Genomic DNA, 19,111 nt, shown 5'->3' with positions numbered 1-19,111 from the left:
ACATGTTGGGGAGAAGGAAGAAATATCTAGGTAATCCCATATTTCCCATAATTTGTGAATAACTGAAGTCTAAAACCACATTGGTTAGAACTTGGCCTCTCTTGCCATGAGATAGGCCCTGATGACAATTGAGAACTTGAACTTCATATCCAACCTTGAACTTTGTAAGGGTGATATCTGATAAAAAGATATCTGATTTCCGAAGTTTGTAAAAGAACTAAATTAATTCACTTTATAAAATAAACACAAAGTAACAATGCATTAGGGCTTCAAAAGTTGAGACTTAAGAGCCTAGGATTAACCTTGGGTACTATATGGCTACCTATCCCTCTTCCCCATCCCTGAGATGGACAACCAAACATTCTTAGCAACCCACTTGACTTACATGTACATAAAGATCGTCTAAATCAATAAGATTAAATTGTAGAAGCACTGCTGCAACTCTGTATAAAGATGAAGGAGTCTCTCCATTCGGTTCCTTGAAAAACAAAAGAAAAGATTCTATTTAGTGCATAAAGTGTAACTAAAATCATATCATTTACCTACCAATATTTAAGAACAATTAGATCAAATAATTCCTGCTCTACAATAAGCTGCACTGCTCTTCCTGAGCATACGTAACATCTGAATTCAGGACAAAGATAATTATGCTAACATCCCTTTTCACATTGGGACGTCTTCTGATGAACACAAGGAGTTTCAAAAATGGACACGTTTTATAATGCATGCTAATATTTGAATAAATCTGAAAATTAAATACAAGGGAGATTTTAAACTGCGTAACATTTAGTTTGGGTTTCTGTTCACGTGTATGCTTTCTTAACTTGCTTTTTTCAAGTAGTTCTCAGTAAAAATGCACATAGACAAGACTGACAAATTTGGAAGTGCAGAACCATCTGTGTCTGCTTTATACTATTCTCCCTACTCTTTTATTTCTTGGATTTTGTGCTAAGTACGTATGGTGGTCAGCTAATTTCCCCCTTCAAAATAGGTGTCTATACATATTACACATGGATAAATCAACATTTTCAAAAATGGAATGGCCAATTTCAGGCCAGCACTGTGGACCCTACAAAGAAACAGAAGGATCTTTGAAAACTATCAAGAAGGACTTTTCCCTAATTTTTAAACTGCTTGGGGTCAGATGAATGGAAAAGTGAAGTGAGGACAACTGGCAATTAATAAATGGCCAAATGGAAATGACAAGCAATGACAATACATTATGTTATGCTTCTACTCAACACTGAAAATGAGATCTTTCTAAGTAAGCCCCCCCCCCACAACTGTGATAGGTATTATGCACATAACATGTGAAGCTAACCAAACTAACAGATTATCTTATAAAGAAGGCACCATTTCACTGTAATTTTTAAGACAAATAAGTCTTCAACTTAAAAATGGTTTAATTCTAAATGTTTATAAATGGTTATTTAGTATCAAAACATTTTCCCATAAAAACAAAAGGTGGTCAGGGTTTCAGAGCAAACCCACAAAAGCTAACTACCTGACTTGAATCCACCAAGAGTACTTGCATTATTCCCATTCTCTCTGTTTAAATGAGTCACCACAAGAAGCCCTGAGTCCCAGGCCAAACGTCAATTCCCACAATCCCATCCTCATATTGCTCTGCATAATCCCTGTTCTGTCCTATCCCACCTTTCTGCATTCTCGAACAACTTCCATGGAATCCTCTGGAATTCATGATCCATTCTCAGCAAAACCCCCTACCTCTCCTCTAAATGTTCCCTCCACCTTCATGCTCAGAGCCTAGCATTCCCTAGGAACACCACATCCACTGTAACCCAGTCAAGTGGTGGCTATTTTCCCCAGACCCTTCATACTACTAGGCCCATAGGTGGGGTACAAGTCATCTTTGCTTTTTATAGTTGTTTCCACACTATTCTCCCTCCACCCTCTCTAAAGTCCACCCAGCTTTTAATTTCCTATCACTCACTATCCCTCGCTATTGCTGCTATCTATTTTCATTCAATTGTGATCAAATAAGATATTTTGATGATTTCAATGTTTCCAATTTATTGAGACTTGTTTTGTGGTCTACAATAGGGTCTATCCTAGAGAATGTTCCATGTGCACTTCAGAAGAATGTGTTATCTATTCAGGATGGATGGAGTGTTCTATGTATGTCTGTTAAATCTAATTGGTTTATAGCAGGGGTGTCCAAACATTTTTTAACATTTTTCACCAAGGGCCATATGTGGTAAAATACACAAACAGCCGGGCCACTCACTCGAGGTAAAGTACGTATTGCCTCACCTGGTTTATTTAAGTCAACTAAATATATTTTTGGAATTTGCTGCGGGCCAATTAAAAATGGATTGTGGGCCGCAGTTTGGACACCCCTGGTTTATAGTGTTGTTCAAGCCCTCTATTTCTTTATTGATCTTCTGTCTAGTTTATCTGCTATCCATTAATGAGAGTTGGGTATGGAAATGTGCAACAATTATTCTAGAACTGTATATTTCTCCCTTCAATTCTGTTAGTGTTTGCTTCATATATTTTGAATCTGTTCGTTGCATATGTGTTTATAACTGCTGTATCTTCTTGACAGAATGTTCTTTGTTGTCTATTGTAAAAAATTTTTATCTTAGAGTCTATTTTGTCTGATATTAGAATAGCCACCCAGCTCTTTCCTAAATACTATTTGCATGAGATAACTATTTCCATACTTTCAACATATCTGTAGCTTTGGATCTAAAATGAGTCTCTTACAGATAGCATATAGTTGGATCATGCTTTTTTACATATTTTGCTGAACTACCTTTTATTTGCAAAGTTTAATTCATTTACATTTAAAGTAACTGCTGACAAGGAAGGACTTCTGCCACTTGCTATTTGTTTTCTATATGTCTTATTTTTTGTTCATTTCCTCCATTTCTGCCTTCTTTTGTGTTTGTTTGGTTTTTGTTTTGCTTTTTTTTTTTGGTAGTGTACCATTTTGATTCCCTTCTCATTTCCTTTTCTGTTTTTAGTTATTTTCTTAGTGGTTATTTTGGTATCGTTACAATTAACATTTTAAACTTATAATAATGCAGTTTGAATTAATACCAACTTAGCTTCAAAAACTCTGCACCTGTACATCTCTATCCCTCCCCTTTTTATATAAATTAGATTTATAGTTATTGTTTTATTCCTTTGTCTTTCAAAACATATAGGAAAAAAGGAGAAGCTACAAACCAAAAAAAAAAAATACAATAGTATTGGCTTTTTATATTTACCTATGTAGTTACCTTTACCAGTGTTATTTATTTCTTCATATGGCTTCAAGTTACTATGTAGTGTCCTTTCATTTCAGCCCAAAGGACTTCTTTTAGCATTTCTTGTAGGGCAGGTCTACCAGCGACAAACTCCCCCAGTTTTTGTTTATCTTGGAACATCATAATCTCTCATTTTTGAAGGACAGTTTTACTTGATATAGAATTCTTGGTTGACAGTTTTATTCTTTCAGCCCTTTATATATGCCATGCCACTGTCTTCTGAAGAGAAATCAGCTGTTAATCTTATTGAAGATCTCTTGTACACAATGGATCACATCTGTTTTGCTGCTTTCAAGATTATCTTTGGCTTTCAACAATTTGACTATAGTGTATCTTGATGTGGGTCTCTTTTGAGTGTTTGTGGAGCTTCTAAGATGTGTAGATTAGTATCTTTCATCAAATCTGGGAAGTTTTCAACTGTTAATTTTTCAAATATGCTTTCTATCCCTTTCTCTCTCTCTCTCCTCTGCCTCTGGGACTCCGTAATGCACATATTGGTACATTTTATGGTATCCTATAGGTCTCATAGGCTCTGTTCATTTTTCTTCATTTTTTCCTCTTTCTGTTCCTCAGACTGAATAACCGCAATTGATTTATCAAACTGGCTGATTGTACCCCTCTAGTGAATCCTTTTGTACCTCTCTAGTGAATCTTTCATTTCAGTTACTGTACATTTTTACTCAGAATTTGTTTGGTTTCTTTTTTATAATTTCTATTTTGTTATTGATATTCTCTTGTCTGGTGAGACAGTGCTTTCCTAGTTCCCTTAATTCTTTGTCCATCATTTCCTATAGGTTATAAGCATATCTAGAGCTATTGATTTAAATTACTTATCTAGTAAGTCTATTGCCTGGGCTTCCTCAGGGATAGTTTCTATTAACTTCTTTTTTTCTTGTGAATGAGCCATACTTTGATTCTTTACATACGACATTATTTCTTGTTGAAAATCAGACGTTTTGACTATTATGTGGCAACTCTGAAAATCAGATTCTGCACCTTCTCCAGGGTTTGTTGATGCTGCTTATTGTGGGTTATTGTTGTTCACTTGTTTAGTGACTTTTCTAAACTCATTTTATAAAGTCTATATCATTGTCATGTATGGCCACAGAAATCTGTGTTCTGTTAGCTTAGTGGTCAGCTGTTTTAAGATTTCTTGAAGGCAGGAAGGCAGAAAGGAAGGAAAAGAGAAAAAAATACTTTCCCACTCTTTGCACATTCGCTCGTTGTTAGGGCACTCTTCAACATTTGGCCAGGCCATTTACAATTCTTCCTTAGTCTTTACCTCCTGCTTGTTCAGAGCCTGAAAGCCAGCCAGAGGAAAAAGCTTAGGGTCTTCTCGCCCTTTTCTGAGCATGCATCCAGTTCTGGGCATGTACATGGCCCTTTTATCCCCCAATTCCGTGATATGTGTGTCAGCTTTAAAAAGCCAGTATTCTCCCACACATCTCCTTATTCAAATTCTTCCTTCCCAGGCTTTCAGTCTCTCTATTGCTGTCTAACTGTTGCCTCTTGCTCCAGGCTGCTAAAGCCAATAGTTATGCCTTTAAATGCTTTGAGCAAAAGCTGCCCAGCTCTGGGGATGCTCCCAGTGAGGTAAAACAAAAATAGGCCCTTGTGCAAGTCCTGAAGGGAGCAGCCCACAATTCTTTGAGAATAATTCTTTGTATCCTGTGGCATTAGCAATCTGCACTAGGAGTGCAGGCTTCTATCTTCACAGCCACCGTTGATCTGGGTATGATGGATAATAGGCAGGGAATTTAAAATGTCACAGTGCTCTCTTATCCCAAAGCAGCAGTTCTTTCTTCACCAAGGCTTTTCTTGGTTGTTGTAAGTTTTTTATGAAATTCCAGAGTTCTGTAAAAGTTGACTGACAGCTTTTGCCAGCTCATTGGTTGCTTTCATGGGGGGAAAAGCTCTGGAGTTCCCTAGTCTGCCATTTCCAGGGATGTCCTACTGTTGCCATCTATGGACCCCTGGATCACTGCCCTTCATTTAGCACTGCCCTTCTAATTCACTGTCACTCTCTCCAGCTCTATTCCTTTCTTAATTTTTGGAGATTTTCATATACATGTAAATGATACTTCCAAAGATCTTCTCATGTACCCTATCTCAGCCATCCATTCCATACCCTAAATTTTAATAGCTACAAATAGCTACAATATCTCCAAAATGCCAATTTCACACATCCACCTTCAAATGGGTCCTCAATGCTGCTGACCAGTCACACTCTATTTCTCTTGTCCATTCACTCTCCTACTGTCCTATACAACTATTTCCTACCTTCTCTCCTAACCTCCAATACCTCCTCTCTCATTCTGTCAGCTGATGACCTTGCTTTCTATTTTAGTGAGAAAACTGGAGCAATCAACAGAACTTCTATAAACCTTCACCATATCTCCCCACCTACCAACAACTATACCTACATATGCTGCCTTTCCACCTGCTATTATAGATGAACTCTCTATGTTCCTATTTAAAGTCAATCCACCACTTACGTATGCCATAAACTCCATTCTCTTTCCTACTCAAGAACACTACTCCAATAATTATCTTCTCTCTCTCCTACATTACCAGTTTTCCTCCTTTTTACTCAATCATTCCAATTAGCATACAAATGTGTTTGCGCTCCCATCTTCAAAAACAAATCTCTCAAGCTCACTTCCCCTATCAGCTACCACCCCATTTGTCTGTGTCTTTGTAGCAACTCCTTTATAGTTGTATATTCTCACTGTCTCCAATTCCACTCTCCCCAATCTGTTAACACTACCCCAACTCTACCAAAATGGTTAGTTTTGATCTCCCTGCTAATATATCTAATGCTCAATTTTTAGTCCTCATCTTAAATGACCTATCAGAGGCATTTAACAGAGTTTATCATTCCTTCTTCCATTTAGCTTCCAAGATTCCATATTCTCTTTGTTTTCCTCTTACCTTACATGTTCCTTCTATACCTCCTTTGCTGGTTCTTCCTCTCCTCCCTGGTTTTTTTTTTTTCCTTTTTTTTTCTTTTTTTTTTTTTTTACATTGGAGTGCCTCGAGGCTCATCCCTTGGATCTCTTGTCTCTCTATAGCCAACCCTTGATGATTTCATCCAGTAAACACAACTTTAAATATCATCTACATGCTTTTGACACCCACATTTCTATTTCTAGCCCAGTTCTTTCTCCAGAATATCAGATCCATACATAGTTATTTACTCAACATCTCTACTTGGATATCTAGCAGACATCTCAAACTTAACATGTCCAAAACTTAATTCCTAATTACTACCCCCAACATTCCAAATCGATTTCACCTGAAATTTACCCTATCTCAGTTGGTGATAACACCATCTTTGTAGCTGCTCAGTCTAAAAAAGTCCTTAACTCTACGTTCTCATATTCTATATCTATCAGAAAATACTATTGGCTCTACCTTCAAAATATATTAAGAATTTCATCAACTTCCACTGCTACCATAAACATACTGATTCTTTGAAAACCTAGGTCAAAATGCAAATGCAATCTCTCTTTTTGTCTCTTTCTCTCACACATCTCTCATGTTACCATTAGAGGTGACTACTAAAGAAACTCCTTACTCTAACAGCTAGTAATTAATAGTGAAAAAATTAAGGCATTTGTCCTGCCTTTCCAGTAAGAACTGTAGTTCAGGGTAATTAAATAACCAAAATTGATAACGAACAACTCTTCTTTATAGAAGAATGACAGCTAATAAATGTAGAGGGCATGATAAAATTAGTAAATCAACAATTTGGAACCTTAAAGAAATAATTGACTCAGGAAAGGATCATCTGTGTATTCTAAACCACTTAATATAAGGTTGATGAAAAAGTGAGTATTCACATGGCGCCAAAGTATCAACCTGCAGATAATGTCATTGTATAATGGAGGGATGAGTCATCAACTTACTGGAACATTAAAAGTCAGACAGATATTGGATGTTACTCAATATAAAACATAAAGCACAACCTATGAAGTATTTTTGCCATTTAACATTTTACCTGAACATAGTCAAATTAAGCTTTTAGACCTAACTCCAAGTATATAAGAAAGACAGGGACAAAGAAGAAATAAAACCAACCATGAAAAAGCAGTTAGATAAATCCAAAAGGTGGAGTCTTCCATGGGAATGATGTCTTTAACAAGTCACTGCCATTAAAGGAAAGGGGGATACTATTCTAAATTAAAAGAGACTGACGAATCCTAATAATCAAACGTAATGTGTGGTCTTTGACTGGGTCATCATTTGAACAAATCAGTTGTAAAATGCACTTGGAGGGCAATTTGGGAAATCTAAATAAGGTCTGAGTTTATTATGATAGCAATCTAGTTACATATGATATTGTTATCATGGTTAAATAGAAAAATGCTCTTACTTTTTCAAAAGTACAAACTAAGGTAATTAGGAGTAAATGTTCATGATATCAGTAACAAGTATTAATATGTCCAAAAAAGTATACCAACATGTTAATAAACTTACTTCTAGGTAACGGCCATTACATTCTCTTTCCTATATGTTTGAAAATGTTCATATTAAAATGAAAAAGTAAAAAGAAACAAAATGAAAAAACGAAGTCAGATTACATCATTCTCCTACTCAAAATCCTCCACTGGCTTCACCAAGCACCAACGTCAAAAACCTTGCACTGGATCGTTGTGATCTGGTCCCTCATCTTTGACCTCATCTCCTACCACTCTCCCACTCAATCACTCTGATCCAGCCATACTGGCCTCCTTACCATTTGTTCTGCAACACATCAGCATGCTCACAGCCTTTGCACTGGCTATTTTCTTTGTCTCAAGACTCTTCCCCAGATACCTGCATAGTTTACATCCTCACATCCTTCATTTCTTTGCTTAAACCTCACCTTTTCAATGAGGTCTATTCTCACTATTCTACTTAAAATTGCAACCTGCCACTCTAGCACCCCCAATATTCCTTATCCTGCTCTGTATTTTCTGTTGTCCCATCTCATTGATCAACTTCTAACATACCATATAATTTACTTAGAATGTTAGCATCATGAAAGCAAAAATTTCTATTTGTTTACAGATGTAGTCCCAGCACCTAGAACATTACCTGGAACATTAGAGGTACTCAATATTTCTTAAATGACTGAATTTGAGTTTTAATAGTGCCTAACCATGGTACCACTATTACTACTATTATTGTGTTTTGCATCCACAAATCAAGGGGCTATGATATGGATGAGAGTCATCATCTTTTCTTTCCTGTGGCAAAACAAGTCCAGGCAAGTTTGTCTTTTGGTACCCTCTCACTTTCTAGTACTCCATTCTTCCTGTCCTTTGTACTGCCCCTCATGCTGTCGCTAAATCCTCTGTCATAGCAATGAGGGGAATCAAGCAGATGTGCCTGCCCAATTTTTGAAAATGGTCATATGCTCTAAAACCGCTTATCACTCTTCCAAGTCAAAGCATTCAGTGTAGCCAATCATAGGTCGAAACTAGAATGAAATCACTCTGACTTCATAGCAGAAATAATTAGCTTTGCCTAGAAGCCCTAGCATTGGGTGGGGTGGAGGGGAGGGGGAGAGGGAGAAGCAACCTATTAATCCAAGTAAGTCCAACTGGTGAAAACATGGGTTGTAGGCAGGGGGCGTGAACATTTTCAAGTAGTGATGGGAGACGGGAGGGTGCAGCAAGGCAAGAAATGAACATACATGGTGATCACACATGCCTAGGAGCCAATTCCCTGGGTTACATCCCTTAAGCAGTTTATGATTTTCATGGTTTTCCTTACTTTACCTCCCAGACCACAAATTACCTAAAATCTCTGACATTCCTTCCCCTGCCGTTAGTGATACTTAAGACTGCAGATTCTCACAAGATAGCTCAGGCAACAGAGATGAGGGAATAGTATTACACAGAGCAATACAAGGGTTACTCTTTCCAATAATAGGTTATTTCTAAATCAAATGTCTCTTGGCTGGGTATTTCTTATATAAGAAAAAGGCCCATTACCTATTAAAACAAGGATTATTCCAACACTGTCAACCCCCAGGGATAGTTTAATTCAGCTCACATAGTGTTACCATCATGAGGAACATTTTCACACAAAAATTTTAATTCTAAAACTCACATTCAACTAACAACACCTGATGTTATAAGATCATTACTCACTGCAGTATGCTCTGAAACCTACCATCTCCAAAGCCCAAACTTACAGTCTAATTAATCATGCCCAAGTTAAATTTCAGCTCCCCTCCTACTTTTAGCAGTTGGCTTAATGTTCTCAAACCCAAAGCTATCATAGTGCCTCTTAAAATGTGATGAAAAACTTGAACTTCTCTTTCCCTGTACTAAAACTGGACTCCCTGGACTGTGGTAGGAACAAGAACAGCTGCCATTACTCATTTTTGAACACATTTTTGAACAAAGGTTGATGCACTCTTGTTCCAAAACCCCACCATGTGTCTTGTTTGGTATCAAAAAGCTATGTGCTTTTAAGTTCTGATCTGATTTCTCCTCTGGAGCATCCCAGAAAGTTGGAAATAAAAGATAACCAGAGGCAGTAGGTGGTATATCATTTAAGAATCCTAAAAGAAATCACCTTAACTATCCTGAACTTGAGTTCCAGGACAGGAATAGACATACTTCACCAGAGAATCCTCAGTATCTCGCAAAGCAACAGCATATCACGAACACTCAATAAATTATTATTTCTTGACAAGCTGAGTACCCCAAGCAAGAAGACAAATTAGGAAAGCTATACCAAAAGGATAATGGAGGCCTTAATACATTAAAATCCTCCATGCTATCAAGAGAGTTGTCTTCCTAAAATATAGATTACTCATTTACAATTAGTGAGCTTATTACAGACTAAGCAGTAAATTAATCCAGAGAAATTAGTAAAACATAGACCCTGCCCTAAATGGCTTACAATCTGGAAAAGGAGACACATATAATTTATTCTAATATAACCTGATAAGTGTTACAGTCTGTGTCAAATTTTAAGAGAACCGAGATCAAGAAGTGACTAATTCTGCATAGATGAAGTATTAGTCAAGACTTTATAAATCAAGTAGCATTTGATCTTAAGGATTAAATAGGAGTTCACAAGATGAAGAAAAGACAGGTAAGAAGTTTTCTAGTTATATGGAAATGCATGTAAACAAAGGTCTATACATAGCAATGTCTAGACCTAAGTTCAGGAAATAGCAAATAATTAGTTATGACTAGAATATTAGATTTGAGGAAAAAAATCACTCAAGATGAGGCTGGAAAGAAAGAATGGGGCTAGATTGTGAAACGACTTTTCTGTCATGTTTAGAAGTTTGAATTTTATCCTGCAGGCAAAGGTTTTGAGCAGTGTGTCAACTATATCTCTTTTAAAATATAACAGTAGTAATAATATGAAAGATGGATTGAAAGATAAATAATCAGATTTGCTAGATAACTACTGCAGTGGTTTAAGTGAAAAATGATGGACAATATGCCTCAAGAATTTATTTATATCCATAAAAACTTCCAGTGGTCACTGTCTATACAATAAAATTCTAACTCAACACAGTAATCACGACCCCTGACAATCAAAAGTGCTCCTACCTTTCTACCTTCACTTCCTGTTTCTTCTTTTCCCCACATCTTACAATCCAGCCACATGTAATTTCTTCAATCTATTATGTATATTCATACTGTCACATCTTCACTCTCACACATTTGTTACTTCTGCAGACAAGTCTCAACAAACTTCTACTCATTCTTCAAAGACCAGATTTTAAAAAGTTTGTATCTATAAAGTCTTCTCTGACTCCATCTCTCCTAAGGCAAAAATTTATTATACTTTCCTCTAGGCTTTCACATCACATCATTGATACTACCAATATAGTATTTATCACATCACGTTGTTAGCTACTCATTTATCTATCTCCTCTGCTAGAATGTCTGAGCTGAAACTAATCATTTACAAATAAAATTCAAATTAAGTTGTACATATAAAATAATGAAATTAACTAGATACATATACATATAGAGACAGAGATAAATATAGATACACACACATTTTTTTTACCTGGTAAAACTTGAATTTGAAGCCAAGAATATGACACAGTGTTTGCGGTTCACACATACTCATGTAAGATTCTAATAAAGATATAAAGAAGTCATCGTGTTCTGGCCTGCATTCAAACACTTCTAAAATGACATCCAAAACTCTATTGGGATCCAGATTAAAGCATCCTGCAACAAATGAGATACACACAAATTCAAAAGTGATTATACATCATTTCTAGTAAAGCTATTAACTTTCCAGGGACAACTTATATAACAAGATAAAATCATTTTTAAAAACAACTTCTTTTACAACTTTCTTTCCCCTGCCCCATAGGGAAACCATAATTTTCAAGATCATCAAGTCCACTCCCCACATTTTACAGATGAGAAATGTGACCTGCCTAGGAGTACAAAGTGGGTTAATGACAAGGCTAGGACTAGAGCGCAGGACCTATGACACCAAGTCAAATAAACTTTCTTCTATGCCACACTGTCTCATCAGTTCTTGATTACTCACACTAGTGAAAGACAACCACATTTTTAATTCTTAGCAAAATATGAAAATCAAACAATGCATTTTACAAATTAGGCAACTAAAGGGTTTTTATGCAGAAGTATTTGAAATGTTGCTAAACAGTTCATGAAAGTACACCATCATTTTTAGAATCATTTCGTAGTTTACCTTACATACACAACAAAGCTACAAAATTATAATTGTATACCTGATTTATAATTATGGGTTTTGGCAGCATTCTAAAGGGAAAACAGGTATACTACTGATACTAAAAAGAAAGAACACCAAAGAGTTGGTGACATAACCAAGGAGTGTAGATAACACAAGCAAAGAGAGAATAAAACAGGACAATCTAGGTACAACAGGAAAAGGAAGGAAAGAAGCACTGAATAAGTGCTGATGGCTACTTATCCTTGCTAATCTCCTAAATGCTAAAAAGGGTCCATGGACATGGACTTAATAAACATTCCTATCAGCAACCCTACTGTTAATGTGTACATTATCTCTATTTGCATTCAGCTTCAGCTGCTACCATAATTGTATTATAATGCCGTCACATCATAGGTACACTTAATTTACGACAATGCAACTATTTACACACAGAGAAAAAAGAAATAATTTAAATGATAGAGGCCATTCTACCCATCATTCCTCTGAAAAAAATGTATGCTTATGGCCCAGAGCGAGCAAGTTCCCTCAATTTATAACAGTTCCCACATGCTTTGTGCATCAAGTTGAATGGAATTCTAGCATTTCATATTACACATTTTTCATTAGACATAGCCCCTAAATGCAAGCTAACCATTTCATTGGGGCAAATGAACACAATTTCTTCTAATGCTGGAGGGAAAAAACGAAAAAATATGTTGAAATTAGGGAGAGATGTGAGGTCTAAACACTATACCTTATGGATAAATTAGGGGATTATTCAAAGAAAAGTCATATAATCTATTTGATAAGAGATTACCAGAGTTACTTCTATTAACTCTACATTTAATTAAATGCTATAAAACTAATGTCTGATTCACAGTACGTTAAGTCCTCCTTTAACTTCGTCGATATTCTATAACTTTAAGCAAAATGATGTATAATGAAATGTTTTACCACAGACTAATTGACATAAACAAGCGTGAAGTTCCTACAGCATTTCATAAATATTATAATGAAACAATGTTGAATGAGGACCTACTGTATCATTACTAAAGGACCCACTGTATCTTATAATAGCACTCACTTAGAAAACCAAACTCTCCAAATACAAGAAGTATTTCTTTCCTCTTTTTATGAAATTCTAACAATTACATTGTTTTGCACACCTGAAACTAATTTTTAAAAATCTTAAAAAAATAAAATAAAAAACAAAGTAAAGGACATGTTTTCTTCTATTTCTCATACTAAGGGAAAAAAGGACAAAAGCAGTGATCATGTCTCACTGAAAAGAGCTCCAGATTTTTATAAATTCCCCAAAAGTTCTAGGAAGAAAACATCTAAATGTTTGCCCTCACTGTACCCCCAAAAAGTATGGCCTATGAATGTAAAGGTGACTCCAAAATAGCAACTGTAAATTTCAAATGCTGTTGAGGGGAACATAAAACTTAAATTGGTACAACTACTGTGTAAAACTGGTAGTTTCCTTAAGAGGTAAACTTACAACTGCCATATGACCCAGCAATTTAATTCCTAGGTATTTACCCAAGAGAAATAAATATCTGTGTCCACACAAAGACTTAGACACAAACATTTATACAAGATTTAAAATAGGACACTCTCAAATGTCCATCAACGTGTAAATGGATAAATTATAGTACAGTATAATTGTAATATATATATATATATATATATATATATATATATATATATATATATATATATATATATATATATATAATGGAACACTACTCAGCAATAACATGGAAAGGACTATTAATACCAGCAACAACATGGATGATCACAAAATAATTATACTGAAATAAGCAAGACAAAAAAAAATACTCACTATATAATTCCAAATATGAAAGAATTCTAGAAAATGCAAACTAATCTATAGTGACAAAAAGCTGATCAGTGGGTACCTGGAGAGAGGGAAAGGGAGAGTGAGAGAGGATGAAATACAAAAGGAAAAGAAGAACTTTGGGGGAGAGGGAGTGATAGAAATTTGCATTATCTAGATTGCAGTGATTTTTTCACAAGTGTTTACATGTCAAAACTCAAATCGTACACTTTAAATATGCAGTTTATTGTATGCTGATTATGCCTGAATAAAGCTGAAAAAAATGCCTCCAAACTGCTGCAACACTGACATTAGATTATGGAAGTAAGGTCCAGCAAATTCTCCAACCTTACAACTGCTCCTACATTTACTACATATAAAAATTCAATCACTAAATCAGAGAGGACAAAAGAAACATTGAATATAATTTTGAAAAAAACGGATGGCTAATAATTACCCATTAAGCTACATATGAAAAACCTGTCAATAAGGACTAGAAGAAAAACATGTTACATGGAAATCTTGTAAGTGTTTCACTCACATTGCTTTAAAGTTTGTATTTTCAAGGTGCTACAATGTGAACCATTGACATAATGTTTTACTTAATAGTAGTACTCCATCAAGGCTATTCTATCAGTGATCTGTACTTTCAACTAACTACCAATTTCTTTCCAGGTTCAATTTAAGACAGTACTCTAGAAGAGGAACATACTTTTATTTGTAACACTATCAATCTCTCACAAAAGAAAAACTGGCTTCTAAATTTTCTATTAAGTGTCTCAGGTGTCATAAGTTACGCCAATCAATTAGAATGAACATAGCTATATAACATGGAAAAAAGAACCAAACCAAGGATTTAGAAAATAATTTTTAAAACCACAGGAATCAAAATGGCGGCATGCAGTGAGCCTCTGTAAATCTCCCCTAGAGTTTACAACTGATGAAGAAGTTATAACTCCACAAAGGACTCCCTGCACAGCAGACAGGCGGGACGAAGAGGCCCACTACTGACGCGAGAGTGGGGGAGGAAAGAAGGGAGAAATGCGGAGACGGAGCAGTGCAGGCGCAGGACACAGTCCTGGCTCAGTGCTCCGAGCTCACTGGATCCCGGAACTACGGCAGCTCCGGGAGAGGGAAGAACTCGGACTGCTAGGGCTCCATTTGTGGCCCACAGGGGGGAAGGGACAGCATATGGCGCGTCTGAACACAAAGCTCATGGCAGAGACCATCAGAGAAAAGACTAAGGGAAGAAGGCTGAAAGGGGTAGTTTAACCCCTCACTGTCGAACAGAGAACTGAGGCCTTAGACAGTGAGACTAGCCGCCCCTTCCCTCCCCTCCCAGGGCTCGCCCCGCCCCCACCTGCCCAGTGCTAGAAGCGGAAAAGTAGCGGTGTCAGATCAAAAGAACAGAATATTTGCTGTCCTGAGAACTGTGGACTGCAGACACAAATTCGGAGCCCACCTGCTTCCCGCAAAGGGGAGGCGGCTATGGAAGCAGGACTACCTGTGGTGCTGTTCCCTGCCACTGCTCTCAGCTACCTGTCACAACTCACCCTGCCCCTGGCCCCACCTATCGGGGTGGATCCCTGCAGGAGTAAACAGAACTGCTGAAATTCATGGCTTCTGAATCTGGTGCAGGAAGAGCGTTGGAACTTCAAAAGCTCTCCGCATACCCACACAGACACTGTGCCCTGTGGCCAAGGGGAACTATTAACAGAGGAGAAGCCCGTCTCCAGGGAATCCCCCCATTGTGTGAGAAGCTGGAATAGTGCACAGAAAACACAGCACTACCCTGTGAGAGAGAAAAAAAGGCTGCAGTCGGAGAGAAACTAAAACATTCTACCAACAAGTACTGGAAAACAACAGAAAGACCTCTTCCTATCAACCTGTTGCAGAAGCCACTCCTGTAGATGTCTAGGAAGAGAAATAATAAATCAGTAATTGCCATGAATAACCAAGGCAACAAGACAGCTCAGAAAGAAAGTGAAAAGTCTCCAGAAAAGGAACTTAAAGATATGGAAATATGTGACTTAAATGACAGAGAATTCAAGATTGCAGTTCTGAAAAAAGTCAATGAGATGCAAGAAAACACAGAAAGCCAGTTTAATGAGCTCAGAAACACAATAATAGAACAACATGAGCATTTTATGAAACGGATTGAAATCCTAATAAAAACCTAATAGAATTTCTGAAGATTAAGAACTCAATAGAAGAAATTAAGAATGAAACAGCCAGCTTAGGTAGTAGAGTTAACCGGATGGATGAAAGAATCAGTGACATTGAAGACAGAAACCTGAAAATGACACAGATGGAAGGAAGAAGAAAAAGACTCGAGACTTAAAAGAGATGAAAGAACTCTACAAGAACTTTCTGACTCCATCAGAAAGAGCAATATAAGAATAATGGGCACACCAGAAGGAGAAGAAAGAGAGAAGAGAACAGAGAATATATTCAAACAAATTGTGGATGAGAACATCCCAAACTTGTGGACAGAACTAGATCCTCGAATCCAAAAAGCAAATAGAACACCTAATTACCTCAATCCCAACAGGCCTTCTCCAAGGCACATTGTATTGAAGCTATCTAAAATCAACGACAAAGAAAGAATCCTCAAGGCAGCCAGCGAAAAGAAGACGGTAACCTACAAAGGAAAGCCCATTAGATTATCATCAGATTTTTCAGCAGAAACTCTACAAGCCAGGAGGCAGTGGAACCAAATATTCAAACTATTGAAAGAGAGAAATTATGAGCCAAGAATAATGTATCCAGCAAAGATATCCTTTAGATATGAAGGAAGAATAAAGACCTTTCCAGACATACAGAAGCTGAGGGAATTTTCTAATACATGACCTGCACTACAAGAAATACTAAAGGAGGCTATTCGACCACCATCAACAGGGACAATTTGTGGCAATCAAAAAATAAAAAGGGGGAGAGTAAAGGCCTGAACCAGAATATGGGAATGGAGAAAGTAAGCGTGTTAAAGAAAATGGAATACTCTAAATATCAAACTTTCTTTTACTTAAACTTAAGGGTAACCACTCAAGAAAAATCCAGAACTGAAATACATACAGTAATAAAAGAAGAAACAGAGGGAAACATCATAGAGTACCACCATACAGAAATAATAGACAACAACAAAAAGGCAAAGAAACAATAGAGACACAGCCTAACCAGAAAAATAAAGATAGAATGACAGGAAATCCTCACATATCAATAATCAACTTAAATGTAAATGGACTGAACTCACCAATAAAAAGGCACAGAGTAGTAGATTGGATCAAAAAACTAAACCCAACTATATGCTATCTCCAAAAGACACATCTCACCTACAAGGACAAGCACAGACTCAAAGTGAAAGGGTGGAAATTGACACTCCAAGCAAATGGTAACCACAGAAAATCAGGTGTAGCCATAATGATATCAGATGAAAGAGACTTCAGGGTGAAAAAAATAACAAGAGACAAAGATGGACATTTCATGATGGTAAAGGGGACTATACAACAAGAAGACATAACAGTCATCAATATTTATGCCCCCAATCAGGGAGCACCGAAATATACCAAGCAACTACTAACAGAACTAAAGGGAGAAATTGAACAAAACACAATTATACTAGGGGACCTAAATAAATCACTAACAGCTATAGATAGATCATCCAAACAGAAAATAAATAACGAAATAGCAGCCCTAAATGACACAATAGATGAAATGGACATAATTGACATATATAGAGCACTTCATCCTAAAACATCAGACTATACATTTTTTTCTAGTGTACATGGAACATTCTCAAGGATATACCATATATTGGGACATAAAATCAGCCTCAGCAAATTTAAGAAGATTGATATCATGCCAAGCATATTCTCTGATCACAAGGCTTTGAAATTGGTTATCAACTGCAAAAAGAAAGCAGGAAATAACACAAATACATGGAGATTAAACAATATACTTTTAAAGAACGACCAGGTTAAAGAAGAAGTTAGAGGAGAGATCAAAAGATACATAGAAACAAATGACAATGAAAATACATCCTACCAAAATTTTTGGGATGCAGCAAAAGCAGTTTTAAGAGGGAAATTTATATCATTACAGGCCTATCTCAAGAAACAAGAAAAATCCCAAATAAATAACCTCACGTTACACCTTAAAGAACTAGAAAAAGAAGAACAAATGAAACCCAAGTTCAGCAGAAGAAAGGAAATAACAAAAATCAGAGCAGAACAAAATGAAATAGAGAACAAAAAGACAATAGAAAAAATTAATGTGACAAAGAGCTGGTTCTTTGAAAGGATGAACAAAATTGACAAACCCTTGTCTACGTTCACTAAGATAAAAAGAGAGAAGACACCAATAAACAAAATCAGAAATGAAAAAGGGGAAGTTCTCGCTGATGCCACAGAAATACAAAGGATCATCCAAGAATACTACGAAGGACTATATGTCACCAATTCAATAACCTAGAAGAAATGGACAAGTTCTTAGAAACATATAGCCTTCCTAGGCTGAACCATGAAGAACTGGAAAATCTAAACATACGGATCACCAGTAAGGAAATTGAATCAGTCATCCAAAACTATCCCAAAAGCAAAAGTCCAGGACCAGACGGCTTCACTAGTGAATTCTCCCAAATCTTCAAAGAGGATCTAATACCAACACTGCTCAAACTCTTCCAAAACATTGAGAAAGAGAAAGTACTCCCTAACTCATTTTATGAGGCCAACATTACCCTGATCTCAAAACATGGTAAGGACAACATAAAAAAAGAAAACTACAGACCAATATCTCTAATGAATACAGACGCAAAAATCCTAAACAAAATTCTAGCAAATCGAATACAACAATGCATTAAAAAGATTATTCACCACAACCAACAGGGACCATCCCCGGGGCACAAGGATGGTTCAACATCCGCAAATCCATCAATGTGATACATCACATAAACAAAATAAAGGAAAAAAATCATATAATTATACCAATTGATGCAGGAAAAGCATTTGACAAGATACAACATCCATTTATGATTAAAACACTTAATAAAGTAGGTGTAGAAGGAAAATACCTTAACATAATAAAGGCCATATATGACAAGCCCTCAGCTAATCTCATAATTAACGGTGAAAAACTGAAGCCCTTTGCTCTACCTTCAGAAACACGACAGGGCTGTCCCCTATCACCTCTGCTTTTCAACATAGTGTTGGAAGTCCTTGCCAGAGCAATCAGGCAAGAGAACGAAATAAAAGGCATCCAAATTGGGAATGAAGAAGTTAAATTGTCACTTTTTGCATATGACATGATGCTATATATAGAAAACCCT

The 19,111-nt window shown here is 36.5% G+C and overlaps 1 protein-coding gene across 11 annotated transcripts in view; it reads right to left on the bottom strand.

Annotated features, from left to right (window-relative positions):
* Positions 1-19,111, bottom strand: part of THOC2 (THO complex subunit 2) — a 133,788-nt gene that overhangs the window by 73,914 nt on the left and 40,763 nt on the right. For all 11 annotated transcript variants that reach the window (XM_033104671.1, XM_033104682.1, XM_033104660.1 and 8 more), the window contains exons 8-9: positions 11,307-11,473; positions 386-478 (exon numbers count right to left, since the gene is read on the bottom strand). In XM_033104671.1, coding sequence (XP_032960562.1) covers positions 386-478; positions 11,307-11,473 — 260 coding nt within the window. The remainder of the gene's footprint in view (positions 1-385; positions 479-11,306; positions 11,474-19,111) is intronic.

Source organism: Rhinolophus ferrumequinum, chromosome X (assembly GCF_004115265.2).
Source record: "Rhinolophus ferrumequinum isolate MPI-CBG mRhiFer1 chromosome X, mRhiFer1_v1.p, whole genome shotgun sequence".
Lineage (NCBI taxonomy): Eukaryota > Metazoa > Chordata > Mammalia > Chiroptera > Rhinolophidae > Rhinolophus > Rhinolophus ferrumequinum.
Note: the sequence above shows the minus strand (reverse complement) of the source record. Positions and strands in the feature narration are given on the sequence as shown.